General features: G+C 38.9%; 1 protein-coding gene across 1 annotated transcript; it reads left to right on the top strand.

Annotated features, from left to right (window-relative positions):
- Positions 1-18: 18 nt before the first annotated feature.
- On the top strand, positions 19-1,694 carry LOC138897018 (uncharacterized). The gene is made up of 2 exons (XM_070182971.1): positions 19-204; positions 456-1,694. Exons 1-2 carry the CDS (start codon positions 19-21, stop codon positions 1,692-1,694), a joined length of 1,425 nt encoding a protein of 474 aa, XP_070039072.1.
- Positions 1,695-21,568: the final 19,874 nt, after the last annotated feature.

The raw sequence follows: 21,568 nt of genomic DNA, 5'->3' as shown, positions 1-21,568 counted from the left end.
TACAGGAAATTCATGGAAATGCGTCGACAGATGCAATTGAATATTCCACTGATAGATGCTATGAGGGAAATGCCAGGGTATGCAAAAATGATGAAGGACCTGATGTCGCGGAAATTTGATTTTCAGGACTTGTCCACTGTAACTCTGACACAGACATGCAGCGCGGTAGTGACAAGACCTATGGCCAAAAGATGTCTGATCCAGGTAGCTTCACTATCCCATGCACTATTTGGATTTATGCTTTTGCTAAAGCATTGTGTGACTTGGGAGCCAGCATAAACTTGATGCCCTTGGCAATCTATACAAAACTGGGCATTGGCAGAGCTAGACCGACCTCAATATTGCTGTAACCGGCTGATCGCACAGCCAAAAGACCGACAGGAATTCTTGATGATGTGCTTGTGCAAGTGGGGAAATTTGTATTTCTTGCAGACTTTGTTATTCTTGACTGTCAGGTGGATGAAAAGATACCCATCATTCTGGGAAGGCCATTCTTAACCAATGGGAGAGCATTAATTAATTGTGAGACTAGAGAGTTGAAAATGAGGTTGAACAATGAAGAAATAATATTTAACTTTCAACAATCCATGAGGAGACCCATTGAATTTGCAAACTGCTCACTAGTGGAGGCCGTGGATGTGATACTGCAAGAAGAGGATGAGACCCTTAATGTCAAGGATCCACTAGAAGCATGCTTGATAAATTTGGAAGAGATGGACGGTGAAGGGTTGACAGAGTGGGTCATGGCTCTCGAAGGTCAAGGATTCTGGAAAAGGGAACCTCAGTTCGAGACCCTACGCTTAGAAGAGAGAGCAACACCACCTGCAAAACTATCAATAGAGGAGCCACCACAGCTGGACTTGAAACCGCTTCCAGCCCACCTCAGGTACGCTTTCTTGGGGTCTAATTCTACTTTGCCTGTTATTATATCATCTGGTTTGCTAGCTGTGCAGGTAGAGCAACTATTGCAGGTATTGCAAGAATGTAAGACTGCCATTGGTTGGACTATGGCAGACATAAAGGGTATCAGCCCAGCCTTTTTCATGCACAAGATTCTTCTGGAAGAGGGGCACAAACCTTCCAGGGAATATCAACGACGGCTAAACCCAAATATGAAGGAAGTAGTAAAGAAGGAAGTGATCAAGTGGCTGGAAGCGGTTATCATCTTCCCCATCTCTAACAGCAACTGGGTCAGTCCTGTCCAATGTGTGCCGAAAAATGGAGGAATGACGGTCGTACAAAATGAGAATAACGAGTTGATCTCGACTCATACAATCACGAGGTGGCAGATTTTCATGGACTATCGAAAACTGAACACAGGCACTCGAAAGGACCATTTCCTATTGCCTTTCATTGACCAAATGTTGGACAGGTTAGCTGGGCGGTCCCACTTCTGTTTCTTGGATGGATACTCGGGGTATAACCAGATCTCAATAGCCCTGGAAGACAGAGAGAAAACATCATTCACTTGTCTATATGGCATCTTTGCCTTTCGGAGAATGCCCTTTGGACTTTGCAATGCACCGGCTACATTCCAGCGGTGCATGTTAGCCAATTTCACTGACATGGTGGAGGATATTATGGAGGTGTTTATGGATAATTTCTCTGTGGTGGGGGATTCATTCGAAGATTGTCTTCACAACTTAAGAAGAGTGCTCAAAAGATGCGTGGAGACAAATCTGGTGTTGAATTAGGAAAAGTGACGTTTTATGGTACAAGAAGGAATAGCGTTGGGGTATCGAGTGTTCACCAAGGGCATTGAAGTCGACCATGCCAAGGTTGATGTGATTGATAAGCTGCCACCGCCCACTTCGGTAAAGGCAGTGAGAAGTTTCCTTGGGCACGCCGGGTTCTATAGGTGATTCATTAAAGCTTTTTCCAAAATTGCTAGCCTTTTATGTAAGCTGCTTGAAAAGGATCAGCCCTTTGTGTTTTCTAATAATTGCAGGTTGGTTTTTGAGTAGCTGAAGAAGAGATTGGTGACTGTACCCATCATAGTTGCACCCAACTGGGAGCAACCGTTCGAGCTCATGTGTGACGCCAGTGATTATGCTATAGGAGAAGTCTTGGGGCAACACAAAGACAAGATGATGCACCCGATTTACTATGCAAGAAGGACGCTCAGCGGTGCACAACTCAATTACACTGTAACGAAAAAGTAAATGCTAGCTGTAGTGTTTGCCTTCGACAAATTCAGGTCGTACTTAATTGGTTCAAAAGTTATTGTTTATACTGACCATGCAGCAATTAGGTACTTAATAGTAAAGAAGGAGTCAAAGCCATGCTTGATTCGCTGGGTTCTTTTGTTATAAGAATTCGATCTGGACGGACAATTAATTGGCAGACCACCTCTCAATATTGGAAGGAGCTAAAAAGAGAATGGAGGTTGAAGACATAACAGAGACATTCTCGGATGAACAGTTACTTGCTGTGACAATGGAGGAGACGCCATGGTATGCTGATATTGCTAACTATTTAGCAAGCGGTATTATACCTTATGAACTCTCCTCAATTCAAAAGAAAAAGTTCTTCCGCGATTGTCGAGCCTATTATTGGGACGAACCTCTAATGTTTAAAAAATGTGTAGATAACATGATCCGGAGGTGTATCCCCGAGAAAGATCAACCTTCTGTTTTGCAGGCTTGCCATGCTTCACCATATGGTGGACACTTTGGAGGAATCCGGACAGCAGCAAAAGTGTTGAAATCGGGATTGTATTGGCCTACCCTATTCAAGGATGCCCAGTCTTGGGTCAAAAGTAGCGATGAATGCCAAAGGACAGGCAATATATCTCGTCGTCACGAGATGCCGATGACCACAATTCAAGAGGTGGAGGTTTTTGACATGTGGGGCATTGACTTTATGGGGCCGTTCATCAGCTCGTATGGAAACAAATATATATTGGTAGCGGTTGACTATATCTCCAAGTGGGTCAAAGCGGTGGCTCTCCCAACCACTGAGGCAAAAGGGGTAACAAGTTTCCTAAAGAAAAATATCTTCACACATTTTGGTACCCCGAGAGCTATAATCAGTGATGGTGGAACCCATTTTTTGCAATAGAGTGTTCGCACGTCTGTTGGAAAAGTATGGAGTTCGCCACAAAGTAGCCACACCGTACCACCCACAGACGAGCGGGCAAGTTGAAGTGTCCAATAGAGAAATTAAAGTGTCCTTACAAAGACAGTGAATGCAACAAGGACTGATTGGGCGAAGAAGTTGGATGATGCATTATGGGCGTACCGCACAACATTAAAAACTCTTATTGGTATGTCACCGTACAAGTTGGTGTTTGGAAAGGCATGCCACCTTCCGGTAGAGCTCGAACATAAAGCATTTTGGGCACTGCGGCAGTTGAATCTGGATATAGAGATCGCACGCACCAGCAGAGTCACTGAGTTATATAAGCTCGAGGAATTCAGGTTCCATGCATTTGAGAATGCTATATTATACAAAGAAAAGATGAAAATGATCCATGATAAGCACATCTTAAATCGGAACTTCAAGCCCAGAGATCTACTTTTGTTATACAACTCGAGATTGAGATTGTTTCCGGGTAAGTTGAAGTCCCGATGGTCAGGACCCTTCAGAGTGGTGCAAGTGTTCTCAAGTGGAGCTGTAGAGATTGAATCCGAAGATGGGACAAACAAGTTCACGGTAAATGGGAAAAGGTTGAAACATTAGCTTGGAATGGTCGAAGAGAAAGGGGATAAAGTGGTGATAACTTTGGAAGAGCCCCAGTACGCGAACGAGGAGTGATAATGAAAGCCTGCGTCGTGTCGCGTTGTTAAATCAGGTGCTTCCTGGGAGGCAACACATAGTTTGTTATAAATCGTCGTGCCACGACGTTAACTTAGGCGCTTTTTGGGAGGCAACCCATTATTTTTCTTACTTTGGTTGTTGTAATTGATTTTGAATGACTTTGATCGATCTACTTATGTGTAGGGCAAAAATTATGCGCATCGGAAGGATTCGGGGGTCGAAATTAACCCGAGAATAGGTAAAAATATGGCAAAGACAAAAATTGGACGGAGACGGAGATTTGCGGCCGCAAATTGGACCGCGGATTTTGGCCTCTACCCAGAATCCGAGACCGCAGATAGGACCGCGAATCTGGGCCTGAATTTAAAGCTCCCCACTGCCCAACATCTGCAACCGCGGATCTGGGCACGGATATGGGGCGTGTCCCGGTAAGTTTCTTTCTACTTTTAGTCAATTTTTTTTATATCCCCCTTATTTTCCCTAACTTAAACGTCCAGCACTCAAACTCCCCCCCCCTCCCCCCCCTCCCCACTTCCCCCACTTTTCTTCTTTCCTTCCTGACTTCAAGTCCCCAAAACCCTCCCTTCCCCCATATTTTCCTTTCAACACAAGACTCTTCTCCTTCCTTCTCTTCTCCACTCAACCAATCTCCAACCTCCGTTCTTCTCAAGATCTCCAAGTAAGTACATGATTTTATTCCTCTTTCTTAGTATTCCTCTTTCGTTTTTTCTTTTTTGTAATTTTTTTCAATCTTTTCCCTTGCTATTGTATGTATAGGGTAGTAAAATCATAGGTGCTTTTGTCTGGGATTTGGATTGTGGTTTATATGTGGTATATGGAGGCTATTTGAATTGGTTGATTTGGGGGAAGCCATTGTTGGGTTTGTAAGGAATGGTAGTCTAATTGGGTCTTTGGGTGACTTGGGGGTACATATGCACACTACTTGTTTGTTGATTTGCTTTAATGAGTGTTGAATATAAATTGTGACCAATTGTGCGAGTGAAGTCTGAGTAACCGCCATTGGGTCACATATTCCACTCTCCACTGATAGTAGTATTTATTGTGTAGGTAACATGCAACCTTCAAGGAAGAGACACGCTATGGGAGACTTATCAAGTGGTCATGAAGGCTCATCTCGGGGATGGGCACCGGCCAGTGCAGCTTCATTTGATCACACCAAGTTCGTCTCCAGAGCTGTCCAGGAACGGTTCAGTTTGAAGGCTACCAGGAAGCCTGTACCGGAAAGGGGTATTGATAGAGCATCTCTCCAGGATGACTGCCCTAATATGGATCGGGAGCTGATCAGGCGTGGGTTGGACAACTTCTTCGAAGAACCGGAGGAAGGTAACTTGATGCTTGTCCGGGAATTTTATGCCAATTGCCCCGAACATGAGGATAGAATTTGCATTATGCGGAACACGAGGGTGAATGCCTCCTTAGAAGCCATCCGGAGAGTATATCGCTTGCCGATTTTTGATGGGGAGGAGGATTTCTATGATACCTATAAAAGAGAACCCATCACATATCACAGGTTTTTCCAAACTATCTGTGTACCTGACAAAGATGTCCTGTGGGTGGTGCCGAGTAAGATCTTGCATTCTGCCTCGCTCACTTTTGAAGGCAAGTGTTGGTTGCACATCATCAAGTCGTTTGCTTCCATCCCACAACACCACTAAGGTTAATGGACCGAGCGCTGCTTTGATCTGGTGCTTCGTGAATGGCCACGATTTTGATGTGGCCAAGTTTATACAGTCTGAAATGTTCGTCCGTTCAACATTGAAGAGGTATGGATTCTTTTTTCCCTCTCTGGTTACAAGAGTGTGTCGGGCAGCAAGGGTGCCTGAGAACCCAAATGCGGATGGCAAGGTCAGGAGAGAAGCTAAGTTCCAAGCAGATAAAGTAACCATCGGGAGAGACCCTATGGCACCGGGGGCGACTCATAGTGACGATTTTGATACGCCGGAGGAGGGCGATGAAGGGAAGGAGGAGATTGGGCCTTCCTCACCCCCACAGGAACAAGTTACCGCAGGTGAGGGACCATCCCAGGGCAGACGGAGCACGTGAATAACAACCCTAGAACAAGACATGGCAGGATTGCGCACTTCCGTCACGGAGTTGGGGGCAAGATTTGATGCTTTGGCCACCCAAAATGCGAAGTCAGAAAAGAAAATCATGGGCTGGCTGTGTGCGCTGGGGAGAGCATTCATCTCGACCCTGGCACTGTTTCCGATCAAGACTGATCCACCAGGGAAGTTCCTTTACCTCGCATTACTTTACTTTGTATGACATGGGGGCATGCCATCTTTTTAAGTGTGGGGTGGGGGATACTTTGTTGTATGTTGTATGTAGATAGTTTCGTAGTTTATTTGTATAAATCAATTTTGACTTGGCCCGACGATGGATATCATTCGACGGGTTTCTTAAGGGACTAAAGTCGAAAGAAAAAAAAACCAAAAAGATTTTCTTTTGTAGTAGTGTATCAATTCCCCCTTGATTTTTCTTTAAACCACGGTTCTTTTCCAAGGGTTTTGGTTGAACCAGGTGTAATTAGCTTTTTATTTTTAGTTAGGAACTTATGGGATATGGACAGAATTAGAATAGGATCCCTTAATTTTGTAATGCCTTGAATATAGCGGTTACTTTAGTGTGACGCTTAGGCTCATTTGTTGACTCTTGTAAGAAGGCCTTAAAATGTATGTTCTTAATTTGGCTTAAGTACCCTGATCTGAGTATTTGATGATCTAATCTGGAATGAGTCATGTGCCATGTGTGTGTGAGGCTTGTTATATTGTGTGCACGACATTTAATGCCTAGAACTTACCATGTGTGTCTGCAAAGCGAAATAGTAGTCTTGTTTAGTCTGGGAAGTGATATAGGCATTTCTTTGTTGAACCATATATATATATACATACTCCACCCACCTATTTTTCATGTACCATAATTAACCCCGTTGAGCCTGTAATCCTGTTTCCTTGGCAACCACATTACAATCCCTATCCCTTGTTTGAATTGAAACCCTTTACCTCTCGTAAGCACGTGAAATACTATGAATTTACAAAGCATAAAGTGTGGGGTGTTGATAGAGCTTTTGAGTGGAACTAGGGAAATAAGGAGAAATGTATATCTTATTGTAAAAGCCACTTGTGAAAAAAAAAAAAACATTGTTAATAGTGTATCATGTTGATTAGTAATAATTCTTTGGTGGCTTTTAAGGTGATTGCGCTCAAAGAAGAAGTGTGGGGTGGTATATGTGGTGTTAAAGATGAAAATATTGGTTTAACTTAGGTGTGGATTTGATTGTAAAATAAATGTATTAAAGTGCTTAGGAAGGTGTAGTCACTATTATATCCAAATATATCTTACCCAACCTGCAGCCTACATTACATCCAAATAAAGTCATACTTGATCCTAGACTGAGTGAGCTCAATTAGTAGAGTAGTACACTACGGGCAAGCCTATGGTGCGTTTTTTGTGGCACAAGAATATCATTTCTGAGGGTGAGTGAATTCTGTTCCTTTTAAATTTCCTCAGTGTGTGCGAATTTTACTGATTGTGAAATGAGTCTCTTTTGTTGTGAGCAGGCACTTGATTCATGAAGGAGAGGTAAGTATGAACCTCTGAATTAGAGTAAGTAAGCCAGTTGAGAACATTGCATGGCTAGAGGGAGTCAACTCTTGAGGTGTAGATGTTGCACTAATGTCCTCAATTTATGTGAAATATTCTTGGTGTGATGAGTAGGGAAGTCGCTCAGTGAAGTTAGGCCTCTTAGAGTGTGGTTTGATTGCTCGGGGACGAGCAATGGTTAAAGTGTGGGGTGTTGATAGTATGCTATATTTATGTAATTTAGACACTATTTACACTCTAATTTAGCCGCACTTTATTGATATTTGAATGCTAAAAGATAACAAAATGCTCTAATTAAGAATTTGATGCTTTGCAGGAGCTACTCTGAACTAGGAGGGAGCTAACGAGTGTTTTGGAGTCAACATAGAGTGTGGAAGGACAATCGAAGGTTAGCCCGGTCGAAAAGGAGCGAGAAAAGCAAGCGAGACGACCTTTCCAGGTGCGCGGCCGTGAAGTGGGCCGCGAATTGGCCCACGAACTCAAGGCAATGAGGTAATGAAAATCCGCGGCCGGATCCGCGGTCGAATTTGCGGGCGGATGAAAGCCAAACACGCAGGGTTAATTATGTAATTTCCTAGGCGACTAACCTAAACCTATATGAAGCCTAAACTCTCCCAGAAGTCAGGGATGGCTGGTTTTAGAAGATTTTAGAGGCAAGAACAAGGGAGAGAGGACGGATAATTTCCTAAGAGTTTTTATCTTCTTCTTCATACTTCTATTTGTTGATTATGAATTATTTTAGTGATTTATTTTCCATTAGTATGAGTAGCTAAATCTATTATCTAGGGTTGATGGAACCAATTGTTGGATGAAGTCTTGACTCTATTTTATTATAATTGAGCCGTGTTTGTTCTATGATTGTCAACTACGTATTGTATTGTGGTTAATTGAAAGGGCCCTTGATTAATTGTATCTAGTTACCTTGTGTTTCTTGAGAAAGAACACTTGGTTAAATTGTTGTTGAACAACACCACTTTTGGGTAAGTTAAGAGATTAATTACTTGAATTTAAAAGTGGGGTTAGAAATAACGAAGCTTTGGTGCGATAATTCTGAGTTGTATAAATTGTTAACTAGAGTAGTTCGAGAGAATGCTTCTAGTAAATTATCGTAATTGATCGAGAGATAATTACGGTAGCCCGGAACTCATAATTCTCATAGAGTATTACGGCGAGATTATAGCTAAAGAGTTAAGAATTAATCCGGTAATTGGGGAAATCAATAACCCTAGATCCTTTTACCCTTGAATTCAATTTTAGTCTTGATTATTGGTAATTTTATTGTCAATTTTCCTTAGCTAAATAAATTTCACTGATTATTCATAAAACTCTTGCATCCGGAAGTTGTCTGAGCTTATCATTAGCATTATTTAAAGTTGTAGTAAATAGGTTAATTCCCTGTGGGATTCGACTCTGGACTTGAATCGGGTTATATTTGCAGCGACTGCTTAGTCCTTTTTACAAGGCATAGTTGGGCATGATCAGAAAGCAGTAAGTGTGATTTACCATTGTTCTTTGAGTTCGTTAGTCACTGGGGTTTGAAGTACCGCTACACCAATGAGGGTAATCCATTCTATCCTGGGAGGAAATAATCCTAAACCTTGGGTACAAGAAGGGGATTACGTTCCTTAAGGAAACACTGTGAATTCAGTGGGATCAAATTAATTTCTATTCTTCTACATTTCTGATTTTTTTCATTGCTACTGGTTTTTTAATATATTTTCGAAATACAGAATACTAATAGATGGTGGAATAGTAATTCCAGGATAAGTTATCCCATAAAACAGTAAAATTGATAATCCCAAGATTAATACAACATATCAAACAATCAATAAGGAATAATATCACGATAATCAATCTCATCATAACTAATACTAATATAACTAATCCCAACATAATTAATTTCAGTATAACTTGTCTTCAAATCAAATGACATCTTCCAAGTTACAATTGGATAAAATTCTTGAAGTCACACTTTGTCATTCTAGAGTTTCTAGATATATGTAAATTGACAGCAATGTATTTTAGAAGGGTATAAAGAAAAAAAAAAGGTTGTCATTGTCTGGTAGGTACAGAGGGGAGATATATTAGAGCGAGAGGAGGGAATTGGACAGAAGTTTCAAATGACAAGGCCATTTTCTCTTGCAAATATTACGCCACAACAAAAGCATACTTCACTCATTCCCTTAACTGATTTCAGGGAAGTCACATTTGCATGATATATCGTGTGTTACTCGAACTCTTCAAAAATATTTTAGATTGTATGCAGGATCCTTCAAAAATAATACAATTTAAGAAGATTTGACACGATACGAGTGCGACAATATTGTTTGAGAGTCCATGGAACATAGTATATACCTCTTTCCCTATTTGACATCCCGGCCATATGAGATTCAAGACTTTGTTATATTTCAAGCTTTAATCATCAGTAGGTATTTTAGAGTATTAGATATTTTACACTTCACATCTAAATTAATGTAATGGAATAATTTCTAGATTAGGCCACTCAACTTATGCTTCTCCTAGTAACTAAGGTTTGCTCTCCACACGGTATTGAACCATGGGAGATTTTTGTAGAGTCATTTTTATATTTAGAAAAATATTGTATAGCCGCTGTAAAAAATAATATCCGAAAAAATGTATAAAATTTGTATATTTTGTGTATATATATTATGTATGTTATATACAAAAATTATACAAGTTTTATACACTTTTTCGGCTACCAAATATAAATAGTTTCTGGTGCGGGTTAAAAATGATAATACCTCTTTTATTTAATTCAATTTATAATTGGTCATTGAACATAATATAAATTTTCTTAATATAAACCTGAAAATTGATAGAGCTAACTATGAGTAAAAGGGAGAGCTAGCATGTAGTTGAAATATGACTAAAGGACTGGCTAGATTAAATGTATGAAAATGACATTTCTACGATTTAATCAACTGCTCAAATTTCTACGATTTCTTGTTGTTTCTTAACGCACGATTCAAAAGTGAGATAGAGCTCATGGTTTACGTTTAACAAAAGCAAAAATGCTGCTAATTTCTTTGTCTTATTTAATTTTACATAATCATTGTTTTATGTGAAGTCAAACAATCTTCTTTTAAATTACGATATCAAATGTTAATAATAAATAATAAAATAGGTATTCTTGTGTTAGACTATTTTGTTATGACAAGAGAAAGAGAATGTAATTGTTCAAAGTTAGAGAAGAAGTTTGATTATTAAAGCAAATTTAGAGGAGGAAAATAATTTTTACCCTAAATATTTGTTCATTCTTTTTATTTTCCAAAAAAAAAAAAGGAAAAGTGTAGATAACCCATAAATTCAGATAATTAAAATAAACTAGAGCCAATAATTGCAAAACAAAAAATTGAAATAAGCAAGTTTTGCTTTACTTCAAACGGAATTTTGAGATAATGTGATGGTCCATTAATGGTTGCTTTCACTAATTAGCTGTGCTTAATCTTGTCTTAATCTCACTGTTGAAGATTTCAATCAATTTTCCATTTTTGTACATGTAGACGAACGCTTTGCATTTTCCATTGATTTACGCAGTTAGCAAAACCACATGCGCACATGTTAATACACAGGCGATACTTTTTTCAAGCCGGGAATGAATTAAAATTACCCACCATTCTTTTAGGAAGTTGTTGTTCAACGCTTCATCTTAATTAATTGTAACCTCTTTCATATATCTAGACGCCTTCTATAGTTTGATAAGGGGCAAAGAAGGAATTCAGGACAGTTTCTAATTTTTCTTATGCTAATATCTACGTCATCTTCATGAATTCGAGCGACGAGCTACGAATCGCCTAAAATCTTTTGGACCCATCATAAATAACCTAATGAACAACAGTCATCGTTGTTCCTCGTTTTTTCGCATTTTAGAACCATAAGACAGGAATTAAAGACTATTTCTAATTTTTCATGTGCTAGTCCACGTCATCTTCATTAATTAGGGCGATGGGCTCCGAATAGCCTAAAATTTTTGGACACATCCGAAACGACCTAATGAACAATAGTAATCGTTTCGCCATGACTACTCATCGTTTATTGGCGTTTTAGGGCATAAAACAAGAATTCAAGATGATTTCCGATTTTTTGTATGCTAATATATCCACGTTATCTTCATGAATTATGTCGATGAGCTCTGACTCGTCTAAAAATTTATGAGCCCATCAGAAACGTTCTAATGAACAATAGTCATTGCTTTTTCATGATTGTTCCTTGTTTATTTGCATTTTAGGTCTATAAAACTAGAAATCAGGATGATTTCAAAATTTTCGTGTGCTAATGTCCACGCCATCTTCATGAATTCGGGCGAAAGGGCTTCGAACCGCCTAATATTTTTTGGACCTATCATAAATAACCTTATGAATAATCGTCATACTTCACCATGACCGTTCCTTATTTTGGGCATTTTAGGGCTATAAAACAGGAATTCAGGACAATTTTCAATTTTTTCGTGTGCAAATGTCCATGCCATCTTCATGAATTCAGGCGACGGGCTCCGAATCACCTAGAATTTTGTGGGACCATCAGGAACAACCTTATGAAAAATAGTCATCACTTCGCCATGACCGTTCCTCATTTTTTGGCGTTTTAGGACTGTAAAACAGTAATTCAGGGCGATTTTCAAGTTTTCGTATACTAATGTACACGCCATCTTCATGAATTCGGTCGACGGGTTCCGAATCGCCTAAAATTTTGTGTGCCAATAAAAAGCGACCTAATGAATAATTGTCATTGCTTCACTAAAATTGTTTCTCATTTTTTAACATTTTAGGGCCATAAATCAGGAATTAAGGACAAATTCTAATTTTTTGTGTTTTAATGTCCACACCATCTTCATGAATTCAGATGACATGCTCTGAATCGCCTAAAATTTTGTGGGCCAATAAAAATGAGCTAATGAAAAAATAGTTAGACCGTTCCTCAATTTTTTATCGTTTTAAGGCCATAAAATAGGAATTGAAGATGATTTCCAATTTTTCGTGTGCTAATGTTCAAAAATGTGCACGCCATCTTCAAAAATTCGGGCGACGGGCTCCGAATAGTATAAAATTTTAGTTGCCCATCAGAAATGACCTAATAAACAATAGTCATTACTTCTCCATGGTTGTTCCTCATTTTTTGACGTTTTAGGACCATAAAATAGCAATTCAGGACGATTTTTATTTTTTTGTTTGCTAATGTTCACGCCATCTTCATGAATTCGGGTGACGGGCTCCGAATCACCTAAAATTTTATGGGCCCATCAAAAAAGACCTAATGAACAATAGTCATCGGTTCACCATAAGCGTTCCTCAACCTTTGGAATTTTATCGGCCATAAAATAGGAATTCAGGTCGATTTCCAATTTTCCGTAGGCTAATGTCCATCATCTTCATGGATTCGAGCGACGGGTTTCGAATCGCCTAAAATTTTGTGAGCCCATTAAAAATAACCTAATGAACAATAGTCATCATTTTTTCATGACTTTTTCTCATTTTGTGGCATTTTAAGGCCATAAAGTAGGAATTCAAATTGATTTTCAATTTTTCGTGAGCAAATGTCCCCGCCATCTTCATGGATTAGGGCAACGGGCTCCGAATCGCCTAAAATTTTATGGGCACATTAGAAATGACCTAATGAATATTATAAATCGCTTTGCCATTATCAAACCTCATTTTGGCCTTTTAGAGGCCTAAAACAGGAATTTAGGACGATTTTTAATTTTTCGTGTGCTAATGTCCCAAGAGTTCGTATGACGGTCTCCGAATTACCTAAAATTTTATTGACCCATCAGAAATGACCTAAGAAATAATAGTCATTGTTTCGCCATGATTGTTCCTCAGTTTGGCATTTTAGGACTATAAAATAGAAATTGAATACGATTTCCAATTTTTCATTCGCTAATGTCCACGTCATCTTCATGAATTCGGACAACGGGCTCCGAATTGCCTAAAATTTTGCGGGACCATAAAAATAACCTAATGAACAATAGTCATTACTTTGCCAAGATTGTTCCTCATTTTTTGGCATTTTAGGACCATAAAATAGAAATTCGAGATGATTTCCAATTTTTCGTGTGCTAATGTCCCAAGAATTCATGCGACGGTCTCCGAACCGCCTAAAATTTTATTGACCCATCAAAAATGACCCAAGAAATAATATTCATTGTTTCTCCATGATTGTTCCTCATTTTTTGGCATTTTAGAAAATAGAAATTCAAGACGATTTCCAATTTTTCGTTTGCTAATATCCACGTCATCTTCATGAATTCGGACAACGGGCTCCGAATTGCCTAAAATTTTGCGGCCCCACAAAAATGATCTAATGAATAATAGTCATTTTTTCGCTATGACTGTTTCTCATTTTTTGGCGCTTTAGGGCCATAAAATAGGAATTTAGGATGACTTTATATTTTTCGTGTGCTAACATTTGCGCCATCTTCATAAATTCGGGCAACGGGTTTCGAATCATCTAAAGTATTATTGACCCATCAGTAATGAACTAATGAACAATAGTCATTGCTTCGTCATGGTCGTTCCTCATTTTTAGTATTTTAGGACCATAAAATAGGAATTCAGGACGATTTCGCGTGTTAATGCCACGCCATCTTCATGAATTCAAGCGACGAGCTCTAATTGCCTAAAATTTTGTCGGCCCATAAAAAATGACCTAATGAACAATAGTTATTATTTCACCATGATTGTTTCTCATTTTTTGGCATTTTAAGGCCACAATAGAAATTCAGGACGATTTCATATTTTTGGTGTGATAATGTCCACGCCACCTTCATGAATTCGAGCGATGAGCTTCGAATTGCCTAAAATTTGTGGGCCAATCAGAAACGACCTAATGAATAATAGTCATTGCTTTTCCATGGTTGTTCCTCTTTTTTGGCATTTTAGGACCATAAAATAAGAATTCAAGACTATTTCACATTTGTTAATGCCGAAGCCATCTTCGTGAATTGGAGCGGCGCGCTACGAGTCGCCTAATATTTTGTAGGCCCATCAGAAACGACCTTATGAATAATAATCATTAGTTTGCCATGACCATTTCTCGTTCTTTAGAGTTTTAGGGTCATAAAATAGGAATTTAGGACGATTTCTAATTTTTCGTGTGCTAATGTGCATGCCGTCCTCATGAATTCGGGCGACGCGATCCGAATCGTATAAAATTTTATGGTTCCATCAGAAATGACCTTATGAAAAATAGTTATCATTTCTCCATGACCGTCCCATGTTTTTTGGCCATAAAATAGGAATTTACAACGATTTCACATTTTTCGTTTGCTAATGTCTGTGCCATCTTCATGAATTCGGACGACGGGTTTCAAATTGCCTAATATTTTGTAGGCCCATCGGAAACCACCAAATGAATAATAAGCGTTTTTTGGCGTTTTAGGACCATAAAATAGTAATTCAGGAGGATTTTATATTTTTCGTGTGCTAATGTTCATGTCATCTTCATAAATTCGGGCAACAGACTTCGAATTGTCTAAAATTTTGTGGACCCATCAGAAATGACCTAATGAACAATAATCATTGCTTCTCTGTAAGTGTTTCTCTTTTTTATTTTTTGGCATTTTAGGGTCATAAGTCAGTAATTCAAAGCGATTTCATATTTTTCATGTGCTAATGTCATACCATCTTCGTGAATTCGGGCGGCACGCTACGATTCGCCTAATATTTTGTGAGCCCATCAGAAACGACCTAATGAATAATAGTCATTATTTTTCCATGACTATTTCTCGATTTTAGAGGTTAAGGGCTATGAAATAGGAATTTAAGATGATTTCTAATTTTTCGTGTGCTAATGTTCATGCCATCTTCATGAATACGGGTGACAGGCTCCGAATCGCCTAAAATTTTGTTGTTCCATCAGAAACGACCTTATGAAAAATAGTCATCATTTTTCCATGACCGTTCCGCATTTTTTGGCTATAAAATAGGAATTAAAAACGATTTTATATTTTTGTTTGCTAATGTCTATGCCAACTTCATGAATTCGGGCGAAGGGCTTCAAATCGCCTAAAATTTTATGGGCCCATCATAAACAATCTAGTGAACAATATTATTTGCTTTGCCATGACTATTCCTCATTTTTTGGCATTTGGGCCATAAAATAGTAATTCGGGATGATTTCATATTTTTCGTATGCTAGTGTCCGCGCCATTTTCATTAATTCGGGCGACAAGCTTCGAATCGCCTAAAATTTTGTGGGCCCATCAGAATCGTCCTAATGAACAATAATCATTGTTTCGCTATAACTCTTCCTCATTTTTTTTGGCGATTTAGGGCCATAAAGCAGTAGTTCAAAACGATTTCATAATTTTCATATGCTAATGTCTACACCATCTTCATGAATTCGCCGATAGGGTACAATTCGCCTAAAAATTTGTGGGCCCATAAAAAATAACCTAATGAATAATAGTCATTGCTTCATCATGACCATTCCTCAGTTTTTGGCATTTAAAGGGCACAAAATAAGAATTCAAGATGATTTTCGATTTTTTCTTCATGAATTCGGGCGACGAGCTCCGAATAGCCTAAAATTTTGTGCGCCTATCAAAAATGACTATGAAAAATAGTCGTTACTTCACCATGATTGTTCCTCATTGTTTTGATATATTAGGACTACAAAACAGGAATTCAGGATAAGTTTTTTATGTGCTAATGTCCATGCCATCATGAATACGGGCGACGGGCTTTGAATCACCTAAAATTTTGTGAACCCATAAAAAAGATCTAATCAATAATAATTATCGATTTTTCATGATTGTTTCTCATTATTTTGAATTTTAGGGCTATAAAAAAGGAATTCATAATGATTTTCGATTGTGTGTGATAATGTCCATGTCATTTTCATGAATTAGGGTGCCGGTCTTCGAATCGTCTAAAATTTTGTTAGCCCATCAGAAATGACCTAATGAAAAATAATCATTGCTACGACATGACTGTTCCTCATATTCTGGCATTTTAGGGTCATAAAATAGGAATTCAAGATGATTTCTAATTTTTCATGTGCTAATTTTTATGCAATTTTCATGAATTTGGGCAATGGTATTCGAATCGCCAAATTTTTTTGGGTCTATCAGAAATGACCTAATGCGAATAGTCATTTTTTTGCCATGACATGTTCCTCGTTTCTAGCATTTTAGGGCAAAAAAATACAAATTTAGGACGATTTTGCATGTGCTAATGTCCATGCCATCTTCGTGAATTAGGGGGGCATACTTCGGATCGCCTAATATTTTTTTGGCCAATCTGAAATGATCTAATGAACAATAATCATTACTTTGCCATGACCGTTCCTCATTTTTTGGTGACAGTTTTCAAATCACATAAAATTTTGTGGGCCCATCAGAAACGACCTTATGAAAATAGTTATCGTTTCGTCATGACCGTTCCTTTTTATGGCATTTTAGGACCATAAAATAGGAATTTAGGACGACTTCATATTTTTTGTGTGCTAATGTCCACGTCATCTTTATGAATTCGGGCGACGGGCTCCGAATACTCTAAAATTTTGTGGGCCCATCATAAATGACCTAATGAACAATATTGATTGCTTTATCAAGACCGTTCCTCATTTTTGGCATTTTAGGATCATAAAATAGGAATTCAGGATGATTTTGCGTGTGTTAATGTCCACACCATCTTCGTAATTTCGGGCGGCGGGTTTCAAATCGACTAATATTTTGTGGTTCTATTAGAAATGACCTAATGAAACTTAGTCATTGTTTTGCCATGATCGTTCCTCTTTTTAGCATTTTAGGGCCATAAATCTGGATTTTAGGACGATTTCCAATTTTTTGTGTGCTAATGTCTACGTCATCTTCATGAATTTTGGCGACGGGCTCCGAATCACCTAATATTTTGTGGACACATCAGAAATGACCTAATGAACAATAGTCATTGTTTCGCCATAATTATTCCTCGTTTTGACTTTTTAGGGTTATAACTCAAGAATTCAAGATGATTTTTAATTTTTTCGTATGCTAATGTCTACGCTGTCTTCATTAATTGGGGCAACGGGCTCCGAATTACCTAAAATTTTGTGGGCCCATCAGAAAAGACCTAATGAATAATAGCCATTATTTTACAATGATTGTTCCTCATTTTTTGACGTTTTAGGACCATAACATAGGAATTTATGACGATTTCATATTTTTCGTGCGTTAATGTCCACGCCATCTTCATGAATTCGGGTGACGGGGTCCAAATCTCCTAAAGTTTTATGGGCCCATTAGAAATGACCTAATGAACAATATTCATTGCTTCACCATGACTATTTCTTTTTGTATTTTAGCACCATAAAACAGGAATTCAGGATGATTTCACGTGTGCTAATGTCCACACCATCTTCGTAAATTCGAGCACCGGGTTTCGAATCGCATAATATCTTGTGGGCTAATCAAAAATGACCTACTAAACTATAGTCATTACTTTTCCATGATCGTTCTCATTTTTTAATATTTTAGGACCATAAAATAGGAATTAATGATGATTTCCAATTTTTCATGTATTAATGTCCACACCATCTTCGTAAATTCGAGCGCCGGGTTTCGAATCGCGTAATATCTTGTGGGCACATAAAAATGATCTAATAAACTATAGTCATTACTTTTCCATAATCGTTCTCATTTTTTAATATTTTAGGGACATAAAATAGGAATTCATGATGATTTTTAATTTTTCATGTGTTAATGTCCACTCTATCTTCATGAATTCGGGCAACGGGTTCCGAATTACTTAAATTTTTATGGGTGCCACGACCCCAATTTCCCTCCGTAGGATGTCGTGATGGCATCTAGTCTCTAAGACTAGGTAAGCCTAACAATTTGCGGAATAACTGAATATAAACTGAACTCATACCTCAACATATGAAATATAAATACGAACTACGATTCAAATAATTACAGCTCCCAAAATCCGGTAAAAACAAGTCACAAGCTTCTAAGAGAAAATACTAAGTGTTTCTATACATTAGAGTCTATGGAGAATAAGGAATAACAACATAAAAAGGATAGAGGGGGACTCCGAGGTCTGTGGACTCTAGCAGATGTACCTTGAAGTCTCCACGCACAGGCTATCTCACCGGTATCTGGCATGGTAGGAAGAATCTGGATCTGCACAAAAGGATGTGCATAAGAGTAGCATGAGTACACCACAACGGTACCCAATAAGTGTCAAGCCTAACCTCGGTAGAGTAGTAACAAGGTTAGGTCAGGGCCCTACTGGAATAAAAAGGAAACAGGACAAAAGATATAATAATATAATGAAACAACTGAGAATTTAACAATGAGAAATTTCAGAAAGGTAACAACACAGCAAATAGAGGTAAACAATAGGGGCACTCCTGATGTACCGCCTCGTAGTCCCAAATGTAAATACGCAACAAGGGAGCTCCCGAGGTACTGTCTCGTAGTCCTAAAAGTAAAGATGCAACAGGGGGAGCTCCTGAGGTACCGCCTCGTAGTCCCAAAAGTAAATATGCAACAGGGGAAGCTCCCGAGGTACCGCCTCGTAGTCCCAAAAGTAAATACACAACTCATAACTTATGGAACAACGAATTTACAGCAAGGAATCCTACAGTTAAAGACTGAATACAAAATCAAGGAAAGCACGTAATTCAACTAAGCATGTTGCACAAATTGTAAGTAAGAGTTAAGACACATAGACATGCGATACTAGGACTAAACACGATAACTACACATGCTAAAGCAACTCAGTCAAGGAATTAAAAGAAGACTACTCAGCAAGAACCGAAATTTCTATATTTTTCCCGTGTACGCACTCGTTATCTCGTGTACACGGTATTCACATATCACAAATTTTTACAACAGTTCCAAATCCTAAGGGAATCCCCCCTTCCCCCCCCTTCCCCTCCCCTTCCCTCCCCTCCCCTCCCCACAAGGTTAGACAAGTCACTTACCTCAAACCAAGCTCAACTAGTCAATAAGAATGCCCTTCCCTCGATTTTCCGACTCCGAACGGCCCAAATCTAGCCAAAAGCAATTACACACTATATATACAACTACAAGAAACTAATTTAAATAACGAAACTACGACTTAAGCAAATAATCGAAAAATCGCCCCAAAAAGTCAACCCGAGCCCACGTCTCGAAGTCGGGTAAAAGTCACAAAATACAAATATTCATTCGATATCGAATTCATCCATACCAACATTACTCAAATCCGACCTCAAATCGCTTTTAAATCCCCAAAATTTCGGTCTAAGAACTTCCACCATTTTCCCTCAAATTTCTCAACCCAAATCCTTAATTAAATGAAGAAATAACTGATAGATTAATGGACATTAATCAAAAACAAATCAAGAATCCTTACCCAAATATTTTCTCTAGAAAATTCTCAAAATTTCACCTCAATCCGAGCTCTCTAGGTTCAAAGATGGAGAAAGAAATTAAACCCTCGGAATTAGCCCTTTTTTGCTCAGCGATTTCGCTTCTGCGAGGCCTTAGTCGCATCTGCGGCTTCGCACCTGCGGAAATTCCATCGCAGGTGCGGCCAATACTTAGGACACAAAATCTCGCTTCTGCGGCACCCTAACCGCCCATGCACGTGTGCTTCTGCGAAGGGACAACTGTATTTGCGCTCCCGCTACTGCAGAAGGTCTCAATTTCTGCGATCACCATGCCTCCCTGGCCTTTCCGCTTCTGCGCTCATTCCTCCGCAGAAGCAACTCCACTTCTCTAGCCTTCACGTCGCACCTGTGACCACTGGCCACTTCCTCCACCCCCGCATCTTTGCCCAATGGCTCGCTTATGCGAGCTCGCACCTGCGGTCAATCTTGCGTAGGTGCGATTGCACCAGAGCTGGTGCCTTCAACCATTCTTACAAGTCCAAATTTGATCCGTTAACCATCCGGAATCCACCCGAGGCCCCCCGGGACCTCGACAAAATATATCAACTAGCCCTAAAGTATCATACGAGCTTAGTCGAGCCTTTAAATCACATCAAACAACGCTAAAAATACGAATTGCACATCGATTCAAGCATAATGAACTTTAAAACTTCAAACTTCTACATTCGACGTCGAAACCTATCAAATCAAGTCCGATTGACCTCAAAGTTTTGTACACAAGTCATAATTTACATTACGGACCTACTCCAACTTCCGGAATTGGAATCCAACCCGGATATCAAAAAGTCCACTCCCGATCAAAGTTTCCAACAATCATCCAAATTCCAACTTTCGCCAATAACGCCGAAATGACCTACGGACCTCCAAATCAACATCCGGACATGCTCCTGAGACCAAAATTACCCTACGGAGCTATTGGAACCACAAAAACTCTATTTTGGAGTCGTCTTCACACAATTCAACCCACGGTCAATTCCTACGACTTAAAGCTTCCGAAATTATAATTTCCCATCCGAATCAACTTTGAACTTCCCGAATTTTGATTCCGACTATGCGTACAAGTCATAAAATATGAAGTGAATCTACTCAAGACCTCAAATCGCCGAACGATGACTAGGGCTCAAAACGACTGGTCGGGTCGTTACAGTGGGCCCATAAAAATGACCTAATGAAGTTTATTCATTGTTTCACCATGAACATTCCTTATGTTTTTGGCGTTTTAGGGCCATAAACATGAATTCAGGATGATTTTTAATTTTTCGTGTACTATTGTTCATGCCATCTTCATGAATTTGGGCAATGGGCTCCGAATCGCCTAAAATATTGTTAGCTCATCTAAAACGATCTTATGAAAAATATTCATCATTTTTACCATGAACGTTCTTCGATTTTGGCATTTGAGGGCCATAAAATAGGAATTTAAGACGATTTCATATTCTTCGTGTGTTAATATCCCCGCCATCTTCATGAATTCGGGCGAATGGCTTCGAATCGCCAAAAATTTTGTGGGCCCATCACAAAACGTTCTAATGAACAACATGCAATGCTTCGCCATGACCGTTTCTCATTTTTTGGCATTTTAGGGCTATAAAATAGGAATTCAAGACGATTTCGCATGTGCTAATGTCCACGCCATCATTGTGAATTCGGTCAGTAGGTTTCGAATCACCTAATATTTGTGGGCTCATAAAAATTACCTAATGAATAATAGTCATTATGTGTCATAAATGTTCCTCATTGTTTTGGCGTTTTAGAGTCGTAAAATAGGAATTCATGATGATTTCTAATTTTTCGTATGCTAATG

The sequence above is a fragment of the Nicotiana tomentosiformis genome, chromosome 8 (genome assembly GCF_000390325.3).
Source record: "Nicotiana tomentosiformis chromosome 8, ASM39032v3, whole genome shotgun sequence".
Classification (NCBI taxonomy): Eukaryota; Viridiplantae; Streptophyta; class Magnoliopsida; order Solanales; family Solanaceae; genus Nicotiana; species Nicotiana tomentosiformis.
This window is presented reverse-complemented; position numbering and strand designations above follow the sequence as displayed.

Coding starts and splice junctions, on each gene's coding strand:
- LOC138897018 (XM_070182971.1), top strand. CDS start 19: ATGCGTCGACAGATGCAATTGAATATTCCACTGATAGATGCTATGAGG. Junction 205..455: donor CCAAAAGATGTCTGATCCAG/GTAGCTTCACTA, acceptor CTTGACTGTCAG/GTGGATGAAAAGATACCCAT.